General features: G+C 42.3%; 1 protein-coding gene across 1 annotated transcript; it reads left to right on the top strand.

The window, feature by feature from the left end:
• Nucleotides 1-11: 11 nt before the first annotated feature.
• f8 (coagulation factor VIII, procoagulant component) lies at nucleotides 12-15,175 on the top strand. The gene is made up of 27 exons (XM_084550042.1): nucleotides 12-485; nucleotides 616-716; nucleotides 952-1,074; nucleotides 2,128-2,340; nucleotides 3,069-3,251; nucleotides 3,431-3,534; nucleotides 4,080-4,200; nucleotides 4,325-4,571; nucleotides 4,667-4,832; nucleotides 4,998-5,085; nucleotides 5,573-5,790; nucleotides 5,902-6,046; nucleotides 6,203-6,412; nucleotides 6,498-7,309; nucleotides 7,403-7,548; nucleotides 7,630-7,795; nucleotides 7,902-8,141; nucleotides 8,269-8,497; nucleotides 8,581-8,763; nucleotides 9,727-9,843; nucleotides 10,042-10,113; nucleotides 10,343-10,428; nucleotides 10,579-10,734; nucleotides 11,273-11,417; nucleotides 11,514-11,680; nucleotides 13,651-13,833; nucleotides 14,223-15,175. The coding sequence occupies exons 1-27, from the start codon at nucleotides 301-303 to the stop codon at nucleotides 14,376-14,378; spliced, it is 4,962 nt and encodes a 1,653-aa protein (XP_084406168.1). The 5' UTR covers nucleotides 12-300; the 3' UTR covers nucleotides 14,379-15,175.
• Nucleotides 15,176-19,912: the final 4,737 nt, after the last annotated feature.

Raw genomic sequence — 19,912 nt, 5'->3', positions numbered from 1 at the left:
ATGAGCAGTCAAGTATGTAAAGTAACCCTAAGCCATGCTCAAAAGTGGTTTGAATTTTAATTGCACTCTCTCAGCTCCAGCGTGATGTGCACAGGGCAAATGACTCCCCCGGGACATAAAAGTCTCATCTGATGTTATCAGAGCAGAGCGCACACTCCAAATCACCACCCATGCGCCCCCACATGCGTCAACCTCCCAGTTTGCTTGACCTCCCTCCACCCACCCGACGCCACCTTCCTTTAAAGGTTTCGGTCCTCGGGAGGAGCACCAAAGCCTGGGTAGCGATTGACCCGGGACGCCATGGAGCTGACAGGTGCGCACACCGCGATCAGAGCGACGCTCGTACTTCTGCTGCCGCTCCTCTGCTCCTCCGCGGGGGAAGCGCAGCAGCCCGCAGCTGCTGTGAGAGAGTATTATATAGCAGCTGTAGAAATCGGCTGGGACTACATTTACCTGGACGATGCTGACCCAACCTCCGACCAAAGGTGAACGTTTTGTTTCTTTCATTTATGTGCCGTTTAAGACCTCATGCGTTTCAAATAATAGCACATTTACAATCAGTGGTTAAGGTTTAATATTTTACGTGTATTTTCCTTTCGGATGTTTTTTTTTTAGGAGGAGATCCAGAGAAATTCCCCAAAAATATATAAAGGCAGTTTATAGGGAGTATACAGACTCTACATACAGTGTTCCCAAGCCGAGACCAGCTTGGACAGGTAGGTCTCCCCTTCTGATCTGATATTCTCAAAAAGCTTTCATAATCATCTTATAAAATAAACTATTATTATCCAAGGGCAATTCAGTCAGTATGTTTGTGGTTGTTCTTAAAACTTCATCAGAATGTTTGCCTGACTTTTATGAAAGCTGACAATTTTCTTTTTCTTTTTTTTTCTTTTCTTTTTTTTTGATAAGTTTGAATTCTTTAAAACCATCACATCTCCCTGTTCGCAGGTATTCAAGGCCCCATGATCGTAACCAAGGCCGGTGAAAGAGTGGTGGTCCATTTCAAGAACCTGGCCTCTCAGCCCTACAGCATCAGCCCTGTTGGGATCACCTACTGGAAACAGTCTGAAGGTAAGTGAGCTGAATGGAAAAAACTGCTGTCAAGCCTTTACGCACTACACTATTTTTAAACTTTTGTTCATGAGCTCAATCACAAACAGTACACTAGTCAGCAGCATTCTGTTTGCTTTGGTCAAGTAATGAGCAAGACCTTGACTCAGCATGTTGACTCATGCTCAGCTTTAATGTGAAGTCTGTGCTTCATATTAAATACAAACGTACGACGCCACAGATGGTTTTATTTATCTCTGAAATTAGGTTTGAGTCAAAACTATGCAAAGCAATTTTGATATATTATTAGTGCCAGATACAAACTGAAATGATTGATTGGTTCATTAAGTTATTCAAAAAACATGTTATTGTAAGAGTCATCCAGAGGCAAAGCTCTGCCAAAAAGTCACCACCTCATTCTTTAGAAATTACGGAGAGCAACGGTTATCATTATCTCGTGTGTGCAGATATGGTGCATCCTGTTAAAGCCAAACTGTCAGCCTTCAAACTTTCTTTGTCTCCAACACTGCAGAGGTTATAACTGAATATCACCACCTCAGGATGCTTTAGGGTTAATACTTAAGCTTTGGCATATGTTCTAATGCTGCTATAGATCCAAAGCAGTCGCTTCCTGGAAGCAGCTCATGTCTTCCTGCCACAGGGTAGATTCCAAAAACGCAGCTTATCGTAATCTGAAAAGCTGCTCCTTGTCACGTCCAGGAATGAGACTTTATGAAGCAGACCTAATCACATCGACGTGTAGCAGTCAGGGTGAAGAAAAGGCTGTTGACTGTGGGTGTGTTTGACAGAAGTCGTTATTGCACATTATTGTGAGTCAGTGCTTCCAATGATTGTGTTTCTTACAGCTGCATTTTGGTATTTTATCTTAACATGAGTTTAATAATGGGAATAATCATTGTAACCAAACAAATGTAATTTAAGCTTCTTGTAACGTCACAAGACACTGATGAAGATGAGATTTTTGTTTGCTTAACGTAAACTACATTAATTCCTCTGAGTTAGCCTTTTATTTAAGATTATAGTCACAGAGTCCTCCTGTGTCTCACTTTCCAGGAGCCGGGTATGATGACTCGACGGCAGGCCAGGAGAAGGAGGATGACGCCGTCTCTCCAGGAGGATACTATGAGTACGTGTGGGACATCAGCCCTAAGGACGGCCCCACCATCAACGACCCCGACTGTCTCACCTACACATACTCCTCCCGGGTGGATACAGTCCGAGACGTCAACTCAGGGCTCATCGGTGCCCTGCTCATCTGTAAATCAAGTCAGTGTGCTGCAGTGGAGCTATGACTGTCTCATTTATCAAATACACACACCGGTACAAAGACGCACAGCATGGCTGACGTTGTACAAATAGTTAGAAAGAGGTGATATTGTTTCATTGGAAGAATTAAGCCTTTGATAAAACATACAACCAAAACAAATGAAGTAATGAATAAGTCAAAGTCCCATCAACCTGTAGGGATCTAGTCGAGCTGTGAACTCCTCTGGTTTTAGCTGTTGTTCAGTGAAAATGAGGTGCAGTCGATCTAGCAGCTCTGTGTGAGTTTTAGCATCGCTATGAAAATATTCTAAAAACGACACACCAGTGTCAAAAGATAAAAAAAAAAAAGACCTATAACAAGCCTAGCTTAAAGATCAGAGGATTATCAAAATCAATACAGTTCATTCTGAAGGTGATATGTACCATATTTAAAATCCACTCAAAAACAACATGAAAGGTCAAGTCAACACAGGAGTCAACAGAAGTCATTTTCTGGCCATTATGAATTACTGTGCCAAATTTCATGGTAGTCCACTCAATAGATGCTGCAATATTTTGGTGTGGGACCAACCACCAGATTGACACTGGCAAACTTAACGCCATGCCAAAAAACAATTGGACAGAACCAGACGACCTCACTCAGTAAAATGAGGGGCTTGTCCATGTTTAGATTACATGAGCCTATTGCAAGCTCATTCATCACATCCATCATGTGTGGATTCCTTCAGGTGCCTTCACAAAAGACGGGCAGAGGAAACACCCAGCATTCGTCCTGCTGTTCGCTGTGTTCGATGAGACCAAGAGCTGGTACGGAGAGGTTGGAGAGAGGATGAGCAGAGAGAAGTTCAAGAGGAGCAGCAGCAGGAAGGAATACCACACCATCAATGGATATATCAACTCTACATTACCTGGTAAAGAAGCATTCTGGCTCGGACACAGAGCTTGTTCCATGATGCCGTTGCTGTAATGTTAAGTGTCCCTAAGGCCGTGCCCAGTCTATCAGTGGCCGCTGTGCAGTCTGCAGTCTGCACAGGAATCTGGTCCCATTTACCTTCTCTCACTCCATTTGTGTGTGTGTGTGTGTGTGTAGGTTTGACAGTGTGTCAGAGCCGTGATCCCGTGTTTTGGCATATGATTGGGATGGGCACGGCTCCAGAAATCCACTCCATTCACTTTCAGAGTCATTCTTTGAAGGTAAGCCTTAACAGTTTCACATAATGTACAGTGACAGTAATCTGGTTCAGAGGTTAATGGAGTTATTTTTAGCTCCTAAATTACATACTTTATTGAGTAATTAAATTTGTCAGAATAATATCCAATAAACTCTGCTACTTCGTGAATATTAATGTACTGGGGCTAAGTCTACTCTTAATTCAACTACTGAATTTGAATAGTAGAAAGGGGCGTGCAGTCCAACATCATTAAACTGTGTTTGTTATCTGCCAGCACTTTGCTTTGAAACGCTTTTTGAAAGATTTGTAGCTTGTGTTAAGGAGATAAAACCTTGGTGATTAGGATTAGATTGAGAAACACTTCCAAAGCCTTGTATAAATTAACTTTCAGTATAAATAATAGGTTGAAGTGGCCTTTTCAGATCCAACTTTCCAGCATATTATTTACTATTTCTTTTATCTTTTAAAAGCTTTTTTGCTAATATTTTTGCCCTGTGTTTTATTGCTGTTGTTTACGGTGAGTAAAGCATTTCTCAACATGCCGTGTATCGCCTTTGTAATTTTCAGGTACTGACCCGTCGTAAAGTCACCGTGGAGGTGACCTCTATGACCTTGATCACTGCAGAAATGAGACCCACCACTGCAGGCCGCTTCCTTATCAGCTGTCAGATACACGCTCACCGTGATGGTAAGAAAGACCCGGTCCACCTCCTCAATGCAGCACAGTCCATTTCCCTAATTAAATCAATTAAATTAAAAAACCTTTGAGTTGAATGTTAACTGTTATTGTGCTCTACTGCTGCTTCACCCAGACGGCATGAATGCATTGTTCACGGTGGAAAAATGCCCTGAGCCTGTCACTCCGCCGGCACCTGGCGTCCGCAACGTGAAAGGCAGCGATGAAGACTATGAAAGTTGGTTCAACACCATCAGCTTTCAACCCATGAGGCCGCAAGTGCAAGCCAGATCCAGCAGAGGACAGTCCAGAACCTGGGTGCATTATATTGCCGCTGAAGAGGTCACCTGGGACTATACTCCTCATCTTGAGCCCACAGACAAGTATGGAAAAGAAGGAATGGAAGGAAAGGACAGAAAGTAAAGCACTGAAATGATATGCATTTTATTGACTGTTTCTTTTGTCTTTGCCACATTAGCGAATTGCGGTCCAGATATTTCCCTGCAGGCCCCCATCACTTGGGCTACAAGTATAAAAAGGTTGTGTACGTGGAATACACAGATGGGTCTTTCACTCAGAGGAGGAATCCGACCACAGCACTGCCGGGTCCTGTTCTGAAAGGAAGAGTCAATGATCAGTTCCATGTGAGTGAAGCTCAGGGCTTCAAAATTAACTTTTGTGCCTGATCAGTTTTCAGCTTAAACCAAAAAAATAATAATAATGAAGAAATATATATATATCAAACTGTTGAAGCAGAAGCTCTTTGTGTGGCTTTCTGTTGATTACCCCTTGGTTTGAACTGTTTCCAGATCATTTTTAGAAACCTGGCCGATCGTCCTTTCAATATCTACCCCGCTGGCCTTACCAGGATCTTACCACTGCAGGGATATACAAATGGTAAGCTTCAGCGTGGACATAAACCAAATTTAATGTCTTTCCATTCTGAAATGTTGTGTCAGTATTTGAGAGCCCTCTAATTTGAGTTGTAATCACTGTGCAGTTAATGAGTCTTTATCTTCTGTAATGTGTCATTTTTCCAAGTGATGCAAATTACATGTAGAGCTATAATTTCAATTATTCATGAATTACTGCATCACACTTGAGTGGTTTGGCAGGAAGTGGAAGCTAAGAAGAAAAAACAGCATTACAGTCCTTAAATCAAGGGATGAGGAAAGAATGAATCCTTTGTCCAAACAATACTAAAAGACACACTTAAAACCAGTGATATTACCCTCTTAGCTTTTACGACCGATGAGATAACAGTCAAGTTTAATTTCGTATGATGAGAGGAGTTAACTTGGCAATTCATAAACCCCAGAATGCACGATAATTCAGACCCTGACCCTAACTGATATGCAAAATTCACTCAAATGTAATTGAACAGCTGCACAGGGGGACTTGCGCACAATGGGAGTGCCCCCCAATGGGACGTTTGGCTACGTTTGGCAGCTAACAACAGATGACGGGCCCTTGGAAGGCGACCCCACGTGTTTGACCCAGCTGTATCAGAGCACCGTCTCCCCAGAGAGGGACTTGGCCTCCGGGTTGGTTGGCACCCTGCTCATCTGCAAGTACAATGCCATCAATACCAGAGGAGAACTGGTGAGAAGAACATTACTAATATGCTCAAGCGTCTCACATACTGTAGCAATGAACAACACTAATGTAATACAACACAATCTTCCGTTTTTGTTTTTGTTTTTTTGCATGTAGTTGGGACCAGATAAGACGCTGAGCCTGATATTTGCAGTGTTTGATGAGAACAGAAGTTGGTACTTCAATGAAAACATGCAGAAGTCCAGCCAAAACTTGTCTCACACCACGGATCCTGAATTCTATAAATCCAACGTTATTTACAGTGAGTTCAACGCTGAGTTACATTTCGGTTTTACTTCTTCTTAAGCTTGTGGTTGTGGGTTAATTACCACCTTTGGACACAGTAAAAATTGGAAAGAATCAAAGCTCTATTTAGCAGAAACGAAATAAAAATAAACTTTCTTTGAATATCCTCCAGGTATAAATGGCATCATGTTCAGCAAGCGTCAGTTTGTCATGTGTCAGACCGATGTCTCCTTCTGGCACGTGGCAAACGTTGGAACCCGGAGTGACTTCCTCTCGGTCTACTTCACCGGAAACCTGTTTGAGTACGAAGGCCTCTACCAGTCTGTCCTCACGCTCTTCCCGATGACTGGTGTAACTGTTCCCATGGAGGCTGAGCTGATTGGTAATTGAAGAGTGCAAGCAATGATGGAAAACTAGGTGTGGATGTGTTATCAACAGCCCCAACTCTCACTTTTCTTTTCTTGTAGGTGAGTGGGAGATCAATGCCTTTGATAGCAGCCTCAAGAGTCGAGGCATGAGCATCCGTTACACCGTTCGACCCTGCAACAACGGAGACCTCCCTATAGTCGACCATGATAGCGATGAAGATGATATCTCCGACTATGTTGATAAATTAGATCTCCAGCCGAGGGGCTCAAGACCTCAAAATCACACAAGGCTGGTTCGAGTGTGCAAGAAAATCCTCAATAATACAGATGGTCAAACGGGGGAAGCATGTCAGCTGCAGAAAGTGAAAGCGGAATCACTGGAAAGTGGAGCACCTCCTTCAGAGGGAGGAATCCCAGAGGATATCTTGGAGAAAATAGAAAGAGATGGAGAGTGGACAGTTTCCCAGTATCAGACTGAAGCTGGAGACAGCACAGGTGTCAGGCAGAGGAGAGAGGCAGATGGAAACTGGACAGATGGAGATATAAGTTCAGGGTCCTTAGAAGATGGAGAAACTACAGTAAAAATCGTAGAAGAAGTTGTGGAAAACATAACTGACACTGATGAGGAAGTAGAAGCTGAGGAAAGGGGTGAAACGTCAAATGAAAAGAATGGAACAACGGCAGAAACCAAAGAGAGCAACGATATCTTAGTGAACAGCAAACCACTGCTGAGCCAGAAGGCCTCAGTAGAAGAACTAAGCAATTCAGAAGACATCGATCACAATTTATTACTAGAAAACCACATTCATGTGGAACGTGAGTGGCTTACAGCGGATCTGGATTACAACGATACTGCTGAGAACACAACAACGATCGATCTGTCCCTCGAGTATGACGACTACGATGAAGAGGTGCAGTCATATGTCAATGCAGATGTACATTTTAGTTCATACATAAACCTAAACCCTCACTAAATGAAATCCCAAATGTTATTTTAATTACAGATGAACAGCACAGAAGGTATATTTGGGACAGATTATATAAACCTGCGCTCTGGAGGGCAGAGACCACGCTACTACTACTACATTGCTGCAGAGGAGATCACATGGGACTATGGCATCAGAAAACCACACCAACTCATAAAACCCAGGTGGGAATGATATTTAATTATCTGCAGGACTCAAAAGTATGATTCAAATGACTCAATCATTGACTCAATTCCTCCCTTTAGAGAGATGCGTAGAGGAATGAGGAAGTTCCTGCCAGAGTATAAGAAGGTGGTGTACCGAGCCTACAGGGATAAAGACTTCAAGTATCCTGTGGGCCGAGGAGAGCTTCAGGAACACCTGGGAATTTTGGGACCGTTCATCAGGGCGGAGATAAATGATCTCCTCACTGTGAGTATTAGTCTTTCTATGCAAAAGGAAACAATAAATGTTTCCTGTAGTCTCAGAACCTACTTCTGACACATTAGGTAACTATCTTCTCTCTTTCCCCTCCCAGGTGACCTTTAAGAACACTGCATCCAGACCATACTCTTTTAACCTTCACGGAGTGTATGACCGAAGCCAGGGGGCTGGCCATGCCCAAACCAGCTCCTCGTCTGCTCCAGCCGGGGTTCCAGGAGAACCTGTGGCACCTGGGGAAGCCAGGACTTACAACTGGAAAATAACCAAGAAACAAGGACCCACTGACTCCAAATTTGACTGCAAGACCGGGGCTTACTACTCCACTGTGGACAAGGTCTGCATAAGTCTTCACCTGGAGCCTGTTCTGATGTATTATTTCCTGGATACAGCAAGTACTATGTACAACACCTGACTGTATTCATATGCAAGCAGAAAATTCATATGTGTTTGCTTTTATTTAGGAGAGGGACCTTCATTCAGGTCTGATCGGCCCATTGGTGATATGTAAGCCTGGGACCCTCCAGAGTGAGCTTAACACACAGCCAGACATCCGGGAGTTTTCCTTGCTCTTCCACACCTTCGATGAAACTAAAAGTTGGTACATGGAGGAGAACCTGCAGCGACACTGTGCTCCTCCCTGTCAGGCCAACACCGAGGATCCCTGGTACCACATCAGCAACAAGTTTGCAGGTGGGGATAAAAGTGCAGATTGCTGAATAAACGGTGGTTGCTTCTGTTTCTTTCTCTGCAATAATGTCAGTGTTGTTCCTTAGCTATAAATGGTTACGTGGCGGAGACTCTTCCTGGTTTAGTGGTCGCCCAGCACCAGCCAGTCAGATGGCACCTGTTGAATGTGGGAAGCGACACAGAGTACCACGCTGTGCACTTCCATGGTTTGCCTTTCACTGCTCACACTAAAGAAGACCATCGTATGGGCGTCTACAACCTCTTTCCTGGTAAATATACACGCATACAGCGATCTGCCACAACATTAAAACCACTGACAGGAGAAGTGCATAACATTGACCATCTTGTGACAATGCAATGTTCTGCTCGGACCTGACATTCATGTGGATGTTACTTAGACATGTAGCACCCACCTAGACCAGACCAGGCACCCCTACCCCATAGCAATGACACTCCTTGATGGCAGCAGCCATCCCCAGCAGGATGCAGCCTGACACAAGCACACACAAAAACAGTTTAGGAACAACTAGAAAAACATGAAGAACAGCACAAGGTGTTGGCCTGGCCTCAAAATTCACTAGATCCCAAAGTGATCAAGTATCTGTGGGATGATCCACAGAGGTTCCTCCCCTCAACACATAGGACCCAAAGGCCTCCACTAACAACATGTTGTTGCCAGACACCACAGGACACCCTCAGAAGGCCCATGTCCATTCTCTGATGAGTCACAAGGAGGCACAAGGGAGACCTACACAAGATTAGGAAAATATGGTCATAATTTTATGCCTGATAGGTGTATATACTTTAATATTCATATACTTATAGTTTTACATCTGAAACATACAGTAGCCTATAAACATATACAGACATTTAACAGAAACTGATGCTGACAGATATGTTACAATCCTCAGTTCTGTTGGCTGTCAGCTCCTCTTTGCGTGGCAAATACTCCAAACCACGGCCCATATGATTACCATCAGAAAATTGGATTTACATGTAATTTTCTAAATTCAATTTAGACTAAAATGACGTTTATGTTGGCCTGTTTTTTTTCCAGGAATAACTGTACTTTTAAATATATTCACGTGAACCACACGCTTTCAGTTTAATGTCAATGATGCTCTCTGATTTCTCGGTGCAGCTTAATAAACACGTATTGTTTTTTTGTCTATGTGACACCATTCTTGTGTTGCATTGCTCTACAGTCACCAACTTTTCCTTCCCTCTTGTAGGGGTATTTGGCACGGTGGAGATGAGGCCACCCACGATTGGCACATGGCTGGTGGAGTGCACTATAGGAGACTACCAGCTGGCTGGCATGAGGGCTAAACTACTGGTCTATAATCCACGTAGGTTCATATGCAGTACCTGTGAATCATATTGTTCATAAATTAATTGAAACTATGATCTAACAGATAATCAGAATAATAATACTTAGCTTTTTATTGTAATGGTTTTATCTAGATGAATGATTATAAATATATGTGGTACTCAAGTATCTATTAAATATATATGAATATGCATTATTTTGTGGTACTGACTTGCAGGATGTGCCGTGCCTCTGGGAATGAAATCAGGAAGGATCGAGGATTCCCAGATCACAGCATCAGATCACATAGGTATTACAGCAGCTGTTTGTTTTTGTTTGTTTGTTTTTTTAGACTTTAATTCAATACACCAAGAAAGCTCTTAATGCATGTCTATAACAGTGATGTCATTTCCCTAAGATGAAAGTATTAGCACAAATAATTCGTAATTCTTCTGGCTGCGAAGCACCGTCATAAAATCTGAAAGTCTGGAAATGAACCAGAGTGAGATGGAAGAAAATGTTCATGCATCTGTGTGCAGGTAATTGGGAGCCAAGTCTGGCGAGGCTGGACCAGTCTGGTTACATCAACGCTTGGATGGGCAGAAACAAGAGGTCATGGATACAGGTTAGATGCACATCTTTCTTGATTGTGTTCTAGTGTGATAGTGTTCCTAATGCAAAGTCTGAATTCATCTTGTGAAAATCAATTGTAAAATGTTCTGTTTACACCAGTTATAGAGCACTATGAGAAATAATGGAGGGCATGTGTTATTAGGTTGACCTTCAGAGGCCTACCCTGCTGCATGGTGTTCAGACACAGGGAGTAAGATCAAGGCTGAGGGACCACTACATCACACACTTCACCGTCTCCTACAGCCTGGACCAGGAGACATGGATGACTTACAGAGGAAACAGCAGCAGGAAGGCTACCGTATGTCCACATGCTGTATACATCACAGTTAGGGTTATCATACGGCCCCAATAAAAGGTTGACTCCTCTGGAAATTAGTTCTGAAGAATTACAGGAGAAGTAGCATTCACTGACGCTCTACGTGCATTTTGTATTATTATGAAACTACTTATTGTGAAATATTTGAGCAGGAAAAAGCAGCTCCAGCAATCTGTTTCCTGTCTCATGTTCCAAGAAAGAAAAAGCATCCACTTCATACTAGTGCTACATCAAGACAAGAATCAGAAGAAAGACAAACACTCTCAAGAAGTTTGCGTTCATTGAACCACCATTATTATACCATTAACTGCAGTTTTTCAGGCCCGAATTGATTTTCTTACCTACAGTCAGCGGTTGTATTCATATTGTGTCACAATGTACAAGTTAACTTGGTTTCTGTTTGTAACTGAATAACCCAGCTCCAAAGTCTGCATTGTAATGGATAACACATCTCAAATAGGTTTCAATTCTCTGCAAAAGCCCAGGACTGTTTTTAACTGTTTGTGTGGCTCTGTTATAGAACTTTCACGGCAACCTGGACAGCTCCAAGGTGAAAGAGAATCGCTTCTTCCCGCCATTTGTGGCTCGCTACGTCAGGATTCAGCCATTTAGCTTTGTGCAAAAACCTGCTCTCCGACTGGAGCTTCTGGGTTGCGATCTCAACAGTGAGTTGAATCCAAAGTACCACAAATGATGTCAGAGTAGTTCTAGTGTAAAACTGTGCTGAAAATTACTGTGTGTGTGTGTGTGTGTGTGGCCAGGCTGTTCTCTCCCTCTCGGACTCCATAAAACGATTCCCGGATTCCAGAATACGAAGATTCCCGACAGCAGCTTCAGTGCCTCCTCAGTGTACTCATTCCTGCGTACCTGGGGCCCCAGCCTCGCCCGCCTTCACCAGGTGGGCGGTACCAATGCCTGGAGGCCAAAGGTGAGCACACATCGTTGTTTACACATGTACTGTACGTAAAGTATATTCTGAACGTAGTCCACCTGTATTGATACAAAACGGTAATCTTTCTTGCTTCTTGTCTCTACACTTCCCTCTCTAACAAAGTCCTGCTATGCCACTAAGTTAAAGAGTAACTGTAAACTGTCTGCATCCTCAATGAGTAGGAAAAAAAGATCTTGAATTATCATCCGCCCTGGGCAATCTGATCGCAAGTGGCCAGTTTTTAGCGACTGTGCGCACGCCTGGAATTAAAATGCGCTTCCACATGCATCCTTAGCCTGCTCTCCAGATCCAGTCTCAGTTTCGCGCTCAGAGAGAGTATTATGATTTTCTTTTTACAACCTCATATGGGAAAATTTTGGTTTACGCATTGTGACGGTTTTATTGATGTTTTTAGATATACCAGTGGTGGATGATTAACATAGTTACCTAATATGTCACCTTTTAGTCATGTCGGGTTTTTTTTTTCTTCCCAACAGCCTTAGACTTTCAGTATGCCTTTGCATTTCCTACATTAAGTTAACTGGCCGTTGCCTAGAAGCCGTGTTGTTTTTACCCAGCATTTTTGGGTATATGAATTCTCTTTATGAGCTCACAAAGCTCATGTGAAAACAGCATAAATGCCAAACAAATTCTATTTTATGATAAGAACTAATGATGTGCATAATAAGAGTCATTAACCTTTCTCTTTGCCCCTTTGTTAAGTTGGCCTGTAGTTTTTCATTTCCTCCTTAGCTTATCATCTTCACACTTTGCAGCACTGAACCGTAGAGGTGTGATTTGTCCTTCCATTGTGCTGCTGCCCAGGTCATGCACACCACTTGTGGGCCAGGGAAAGAATTCAACGACTGTGGGCCAACTATTATCTTGAATACTGTTATAAAGGACTGCAACAAATGACTTATTACATCCTTAGCATTTATCCTTTATCTAGTAGCTGCAGTAGCTGTAATCAGCATTCAGTTCTGGTATTGCTCTCACCACTGGTCAAAACAGGCATACCTCTGGAATTGTGTTCCAGGATATTTCATACAATTTACTCTCCTTTGTTTATGTTTTAGATATGACTTAGAGCAGAGAAATGGTGCTTTGGCTCTTGTTCCACCACATTAACAGTTCATCTGGTTTTGCCATTGAGTGTGGGGGCGGGAGGCTGGGGAGGGGGGTGTGGGGATGGGTGGGGTTGGGGGGGTTCTGGGTGTACTGCCATGGAGAAATGTGGGAGAGCAAGTGGTGCAATCTTTTTGGCCATCTCTACATCTTACATTTTTCTGTGAGGTTTCTTTTTTGTCTAGTTCTGCTTTGTTTTAGTTTTTTTTTACCCATTACATAACCTTCTTCTCATAATACAGAGCTCTGAGTCGTCACTGAATCTAAACAGGAACAGACTCTAGGTCATGGAAATGAGGTGCAAATGTTTCAGTGATAGTTTTAGCTCAGACTCAGAGGCTGTATAGCACTTGCATTATAAATGCAAAGGTTTTTAGAAATGGTCAGGGATTAACTCTTAGTTAGCTACCTATAGATATACATACATGACATGTGGACAACTTTGCAGTGTAGTTAGTTGTTGCCAAAGCTAGGCTAGCAACTTCTGCAGCATTTTCTGGTATTTAATCAGACATTGCACCATCTGCATGGACATGTACACACATGTGTATTTTGTCAGAGACCTCTCCCTGACAAAACAAAAGTTTGGTCAAAGACTTTTTTTAAAGCCTTATAACAGAGCCAAGAAGAGGTGCAGTTTCCTCTCAGACAGCTTGAATTACAATATGTTGAAAGGTAATTAGGTAGTTTTGGCTCAAACATTATGGCCTACTGCTGCTTTAAGACCTCTTTTGGGGATAAATTTTGTCTCATTATCATGAAACAGGGCTTGTTAATTAGATTTTTTTTTTCTCATTCTTTTGCATGAATATTTTCCTTTCTGATTCTTCTGCCCTCAGAACAGCAACCCCCATGAGTGGCTGCAGGTTGACTTGGGGATTGTCAGACGAATCACAGGGGTCATCACCCAAGGAGCACAATCACTGCTCACCCAAATGATGGTGACAGAGTTCTCGGTCACCGTCAGTCACGATGGACGCTCCTGGAGCAGCGTGTTAGAGGAGAACTCCCAGAGAGAAAAGGTACATTTGGTGCACAAATGATGATTTTATTCCAGCCCTCCAGTAAGCTGTATGTGTCAGTGCTGCCAGGGAATGTGCCTGCATGACTACAACTGCATGAAACAGTCCACAGAACTCCAGTGACTAATGTTCTTTGTTTAATTTATTCCTTCACTTCACTCATAATATATCCCACAGTTTCCTATACAATTACGCGTGTAGATGAGTCACTCTGCATTATCAAACTGACCAAAGAATGCTATTCAAGTTTTGTTTATGTCTTTTCAAGCGACACGCAGTAAACTAAAATACAGATCTGTTGAAGGCCTGGACACGCAAGGATTTCTTTAACTTATCTATGAATTGTTTGTCTGATGAGCTTATTTCTTTCCTCACCTTTCCGTCCTCAGATCTTCACGGGAAACAACGATCCAGACGAGGAAGCACTCACTGTTTTTGATACTCCTCTGTTTGGCCGGTACCTCCGCATCCACCCTCGGGGTTGGATCAACAACATCGCTCTACGCCTGGAGGTGCTGGGCTGCGACACACAGCAGGGTGTCTGACAGCACTGAACGAACGCACCAGCAGCAAGCAGCAGCAGCATTTTAGTAGCAGTGTAGGTTTAAAGTTACTTTATGGCTTTATTTGGGAGATAAACTGATTGTGAGAAATTGTTATGCAGAGCACTTATATTTAAATTGTCTGAGAGAAGCTATTTTTTTCTATAGTCCCTACTTTGTTTACATAGTTTTATTTTTTGCAAGTGGTATTTGATCATTTTATTAATATTATATCTAAAAGGATATTTTGTTATTATAATAAAATTGACATATTATGTTAATGGTAAAATGGTAAAAATCTTATTTAAAGTGCCAGTTTTAGCTGAGCTCTGCAGTATTTACCTTTGTAGCACATGGCTCACAGGGATAAACTATGTAAATATTTCAGACTGGAGGTATATTGTTTGACTGGTTGTTGTATATCATAGGTAAAGGTTGTATTTTTGTGCTTTACTTGAGTTCTAATAAACTTTTTCAGTTACATTATGGACCTGACAAACACTTTTTTGTGAACACGAGCGCAAAGAGACACAACCAGCAGAAGGCAAACATTATTCTTGCTTTCAAGTCAAGTCAAAAGACAAAGTCAGCTTTATTGTCAATTCTGACATGTGCACATTCCCAGGATTGAAATGCCAACGGTGCAGCAACTTAAACAAATATGAGATTATATATAGACCTGAGTTAGTGCGTGCAGGGAGCAGATCGGGGAGAGGGGGCAGAGCAGGTAGAGAGCTGAGCTTCCTGACAGCCTGGTTTCAAAACTTCCTTAAATTTCTTTGTGTCCTGCTCTTCATTCCCAAGGATGTACCTCTTTCCTTCTTTGCTTTTGTTTTCTTCTTTCTTTCCACTACTTTATCCCTAAACCTTTCTTTGTTCCATCTGTCTTTAGTTCAAAATGTTCCCAAGCTGTTGTTCTGGCTTATCCACCTCTACCAGGCCCTCCTGGCAGGAACAGCTCAGCTCCAACATTGTTCTGCTGCAGGTTAAAATATGCACTCAAGTAAAACAAAGGAAAAACAGTCTGTCCACACACAAGAATAAAATGATTAAGTCTGAGGAGCGGGAGGGAAGTGGTAAGATCAACAAGGCCTGCGCATGCTTGTGTCAAGGTTGTATCTTTGGATGGCAGCGTGAAAACATGAACACCGTGTTTGGAGGTCCAGCCATATTTTATCACGACATTATTATCAGCCAGGAAGTTTCCAGGCGGCGTGGTAGTGTTTTGTTTGGAGGACAGAGTGATGCTGGACAGGACATGCGTTGGCAGAGATGTGGCAGCAGCAACATTATGCCTGGCTTCACACTTTATCACCCTGAAAACAATAACAAACAGCCTGCAATCTTAAAAACAGATAGACCACCTGTGTTCATCTCTTCCAGAATGATTTAAACCGAAGCGAAATGGACGAGAGCAGAGGCCATGGACTGTAGCCCAGGTGAGGTCACCGATCAGCTCCTGGAATTCACAGCGTGTGAAAGAAGCAACAACAACACACACATGCCAGAGAGGGGAAAGAATGCTGGTGGTCTGGTTTAGAGCTGATTAATTGAAGTTTAATGATATAGCACAAGGGAAGAAGGGAGGAGGTAGTAGTAAGCAGATAAACTCATGCATCTAGATAAAGCATATCTACAGCATGCAGCATATACACACGATACAAAGAAGAGTTCACAATACCAGGTGGTGTATAGTACAAGGAAGACTGATGAATAGAGGATGAATAGAGCCAGCATTCAAAGCATTCATTATAGTGGGTTTGAGATATTACTGGGGATCAATACATTATTATAACAATAAACAGGAGGCAGAAGATCTTCATTGAGAACACTCATAGTGATTGCACGTTTCCACTGAGCGAATTATCCCGACAAGCCTTTCAGCTATGAGGTGAGACCCCGGTGAGGATTGAACCCACCTTTTTATTCTGTTAATTTCCATCTCATTAGAGGTGAAAACACATCCCCAGACTTAGTCAGCAGCAACTGAAAAGCGGCAAGGCCAAGATGAACACTGTCGGTCTTCATGAATGAGAGACGGTTGGGGGAATTTTGATTAGCAATAATCTGCTTTATCCTCATCACCAGGACAGAGTGAGATTTGACAAGCTTCAGAAATAACTGACATTTTCACTTCTGCCGAATTAAAACTGTGGCTCATTACAACTGTAGCTCGTCTGATGCAGCAGAAATAAGGCATGACAAATGCTGCATTCATTTTTGGTCATTTGCACTAGTACTAGTAGTTACCAGGCTATAGACTCAGTGAATGTGTCAACCTTCAAAGAAATTAATCAGTAGTGCCTTTATGACACATACAGTCTGGCTCCAACAGGGACCTGCAGATGGAAGGAGTTAATGTTTGGCAGCTCATACATAATCCCAGAAATACGTGAAAAGTTTGTGTGGAACTGCTTCCAGTCAAAGGATGTTCTAATAATCACGTAAAACTGAGCAGCAAAAAGCAGCAGAGTTGTAATGGAGGTACGAACTCTATTTTGGCAAGACTCCACTGTTAAACAGGAACCTGCTGTATTACAACGCACCAAAAGTCACAAAAAATCCTTCTCTCAAACTCCAACTATGAAGTATTCAACAGTCTCAAGTGTTTCAAGTTCATTCTGTGGCAAATAGGCATCAAGTGTACTGTAGGCTTTGTGGTAAATATGTCAAAAACATGCAACCGACCACTAAGGTCCCCTAAAGAATGACACCCCTCCGCTTCCTCGTTTTTCTTCTTCTTTTGGTTTGCATCACTCTAAAAGCCCCATAACCAATGAAGCCAAAGAGACAGTGCTCAAGTTGTTTCGTCATCAACACTTCTCAAGTGTGAGAACATCTTTTGTTTGGTCAAAGATCCTGCTTATTTTTAGAGTGAAGACCGATCCTTTCAGAAACTATATTTGACCACACAGTCATTCATGGTTTCATCCTGCTATTGATTCTGAAACTGCGAAGGGAAGTTTCAGATATTTTCTTCATCGCAAAGTGAGCGAGTGAGTGATTGCCACATGCCCCTTGTCCCAGTGGTGTAAAGAATCAGTTGCTCTGTGGGCAGGTTTTGGTGAAGTGGCAGGAAGGGAAACAGTGACACAACGACAGAGAATGGCCACGGTTTTATCACCGTCACTTACATCATTTCCTGCCTTCGTCCTTGGGCCCCTAAAGACCCAAAGACAGATAACAGAAACAGAAAACAGAAAACAGAAAACAGAAAACAGAAGTAGAACTTATATATTCACCGCTCCCTCTTCTTCTTCTTAGTAAGAAGAAAACAGTATGTACATACTTTGTTCCTCTTTAGCAGTAGAACGATTCTAGTGTATGTGCCTTGCCCCATTTTAGATGGGGTGCCCCATTTTAGATTTTCATTTTCATCTTGACAGAAAACTGTCCTGGTCAAAACCCGTATGTGCGAGATAAGTATTTTACTCATTTGTTGATGAAAACTAAGATATTTCAAGTTTAACATTAAAATCATCCATTTGACCTTTGACCTCATCTTGAAATGGACATGGAGGAAACTAAATCATACAATACACCAATCAGGCATAACATTATCTTCTTGTGACAATACAATGTTCTGCTGGGAAACATTTGGACCTGGCATTCGTGTGGATGTTACTTAGACATGTAGCACCCACCTAGACCAGACCAGGCACCCCCACCCCATAGCAATGACAGTCCTAAACTGTATCTGTGGGATGCACTGGAACAAGCCTGATTGATCCACTGAGGCCCCTCCCCTCAACACATAGGACCCAAAGGCCCCCCACTAACAACATTCTGTTGCCAGACACCACAGGACACCCTCAGAAGGACCATGTCCATTCTCTGATGAGCCACAACTGTTTTACAGTCACAAGGTCAGACCTACACATTAGGAAGGTGGTCATAATGCCATGTCTGCATATTCCGCACAGTTATTCTTCGAAATGAAACAATGGGATTTTCTACAAAGAAGATGAGTCATCATCATCAATATTCTGTTCTAGGTGTTGGGCACTTCCCTCAGAAATGTAGTGCTCAGCAAGTTTCCACTGTGTTGACACCAGTTGACCTGAAAAACTCCTAAAAGTAGAAATCCTTACCAACACGGCCAACGCACTTCGCAGGAAATGTTCCCTTAATACGACATACCACAAACATATAATGACATCATAATGATAAAAGCAATAGAAACGCATTGAATCATTGCGCATTAGCTGTTTGTTTCGCTTTTTTCCCGTTGATTTTGGCACGCTAGCATGTAATGAACAGATGGTGAGGATTTTCAGGTTTATCACTTCAGCCCTCCAGATGTGTTGGATCCTCTTTGATCTCCTTAGCCATGGGGAAACTATTAGCTCTGTCTTTGCTCAATTTATATGCACAGTAACAGGAGGTAGGGAAAATATTTGCGCCGGAGTGAATCTGTTCTCACTGCAATGCCTTCAGCTCTCGTTCAGCCAAAGTTTTAATGATGTCCTGAGTCGGTCGGAAATGTTCTCTAAACTGAACGGCTAATACGAGACAGCTGGAATGTCAAAAGTCTTTGCAGAGGTTCAACTCTGAAATGTGTGTATCGCTGTAAAGAAATGAGGGTGATGACCTCTGCTGGACAATCTACAGTCTTACATTAGTCGCTGCACTGGACCACAGCTTTGCTGCACTCTAAGTTCACCTAAAATGTCTGTTAGTTTAGAAGAATCCTACTGCTCCTACAGCTGGATTAATAGGCAACTCACAACAATATGAGTCTGTGATGCACAAAGAATGAGCTTCCAAAAATGAAAAAGGGGAGAAATTAAAAAATATTTGAATACGGACAAGCAGCGCATATGTAAATTTAAGAATTTCTTACCAAAGACAAATCATATCAGACAGAGATTATTTTTCAGTGGCGAGTGTTTGTGTTAGAAGAGGCATTTTGCATGATTCATTACAAATAAAAGTCATTCAAAATTCCACTTTAGTAAGAGTACGTTAGTATTTTGTGCTGAGTCTCAACCAATAATGTTCCTCTGTATTACAAATCTGATTCTGATAATCCATTTTTGTGCTCACTAAAGCCACTTGAAGTAAGAGAGAAATGTATGCAGCAAAGAGACAGAGGTCAGACAGAGGGCTTTTTTTGTAAGAAATCACAAGCATCTATCACATGTTTGTCCAAATACAGTGAAGTACAGTACAGACGTTGCCTCTAGGAGTATAAATGACATCAGTGAATTTTATAAAATTATGCCAGAACAGTAGAAGAACTGTCTCATGATTAAAGAGTGTGATGTGTGTCCTAGAAATGTGAATCTTTCATGCATTCATCAAAAAGACAAACAATGGCTCAAGGCTAAGTGATTCTCATTCGCCTGCTGGCATCTATGCAGTAGCTGGCACTGATCCAGTTGAGTGTGATCTGTACATTGGGTGCCTGGGTGGAGGTTAAATAAGGGAATTGGAGTCAGAGGAGGACACAACGCCTGAGTGAGCCCAGCCATGTTGCTGTGGTGATAATGAGCAGATTTGAGGACACATTCAGAGTGTCGCCGAACAACGGTGGA

This window comes from Chelon labrosus (genome assembly GCF_963514085.1).
Source record: "Chelon labrosus genome assembly, chromosome: 8".
In the NCBI taxonomy this organism is placed as follows: Eukaryota; Metazoa; Chordata; class Actinopteri; order Mugiliformes; family Mugilidae; genus Chelon; species Chelon labrosus.
Note: the sequence above shows the minus strand (reverse complement) of the source record. Positions and strands in the feature narration are given on the sequence as shown.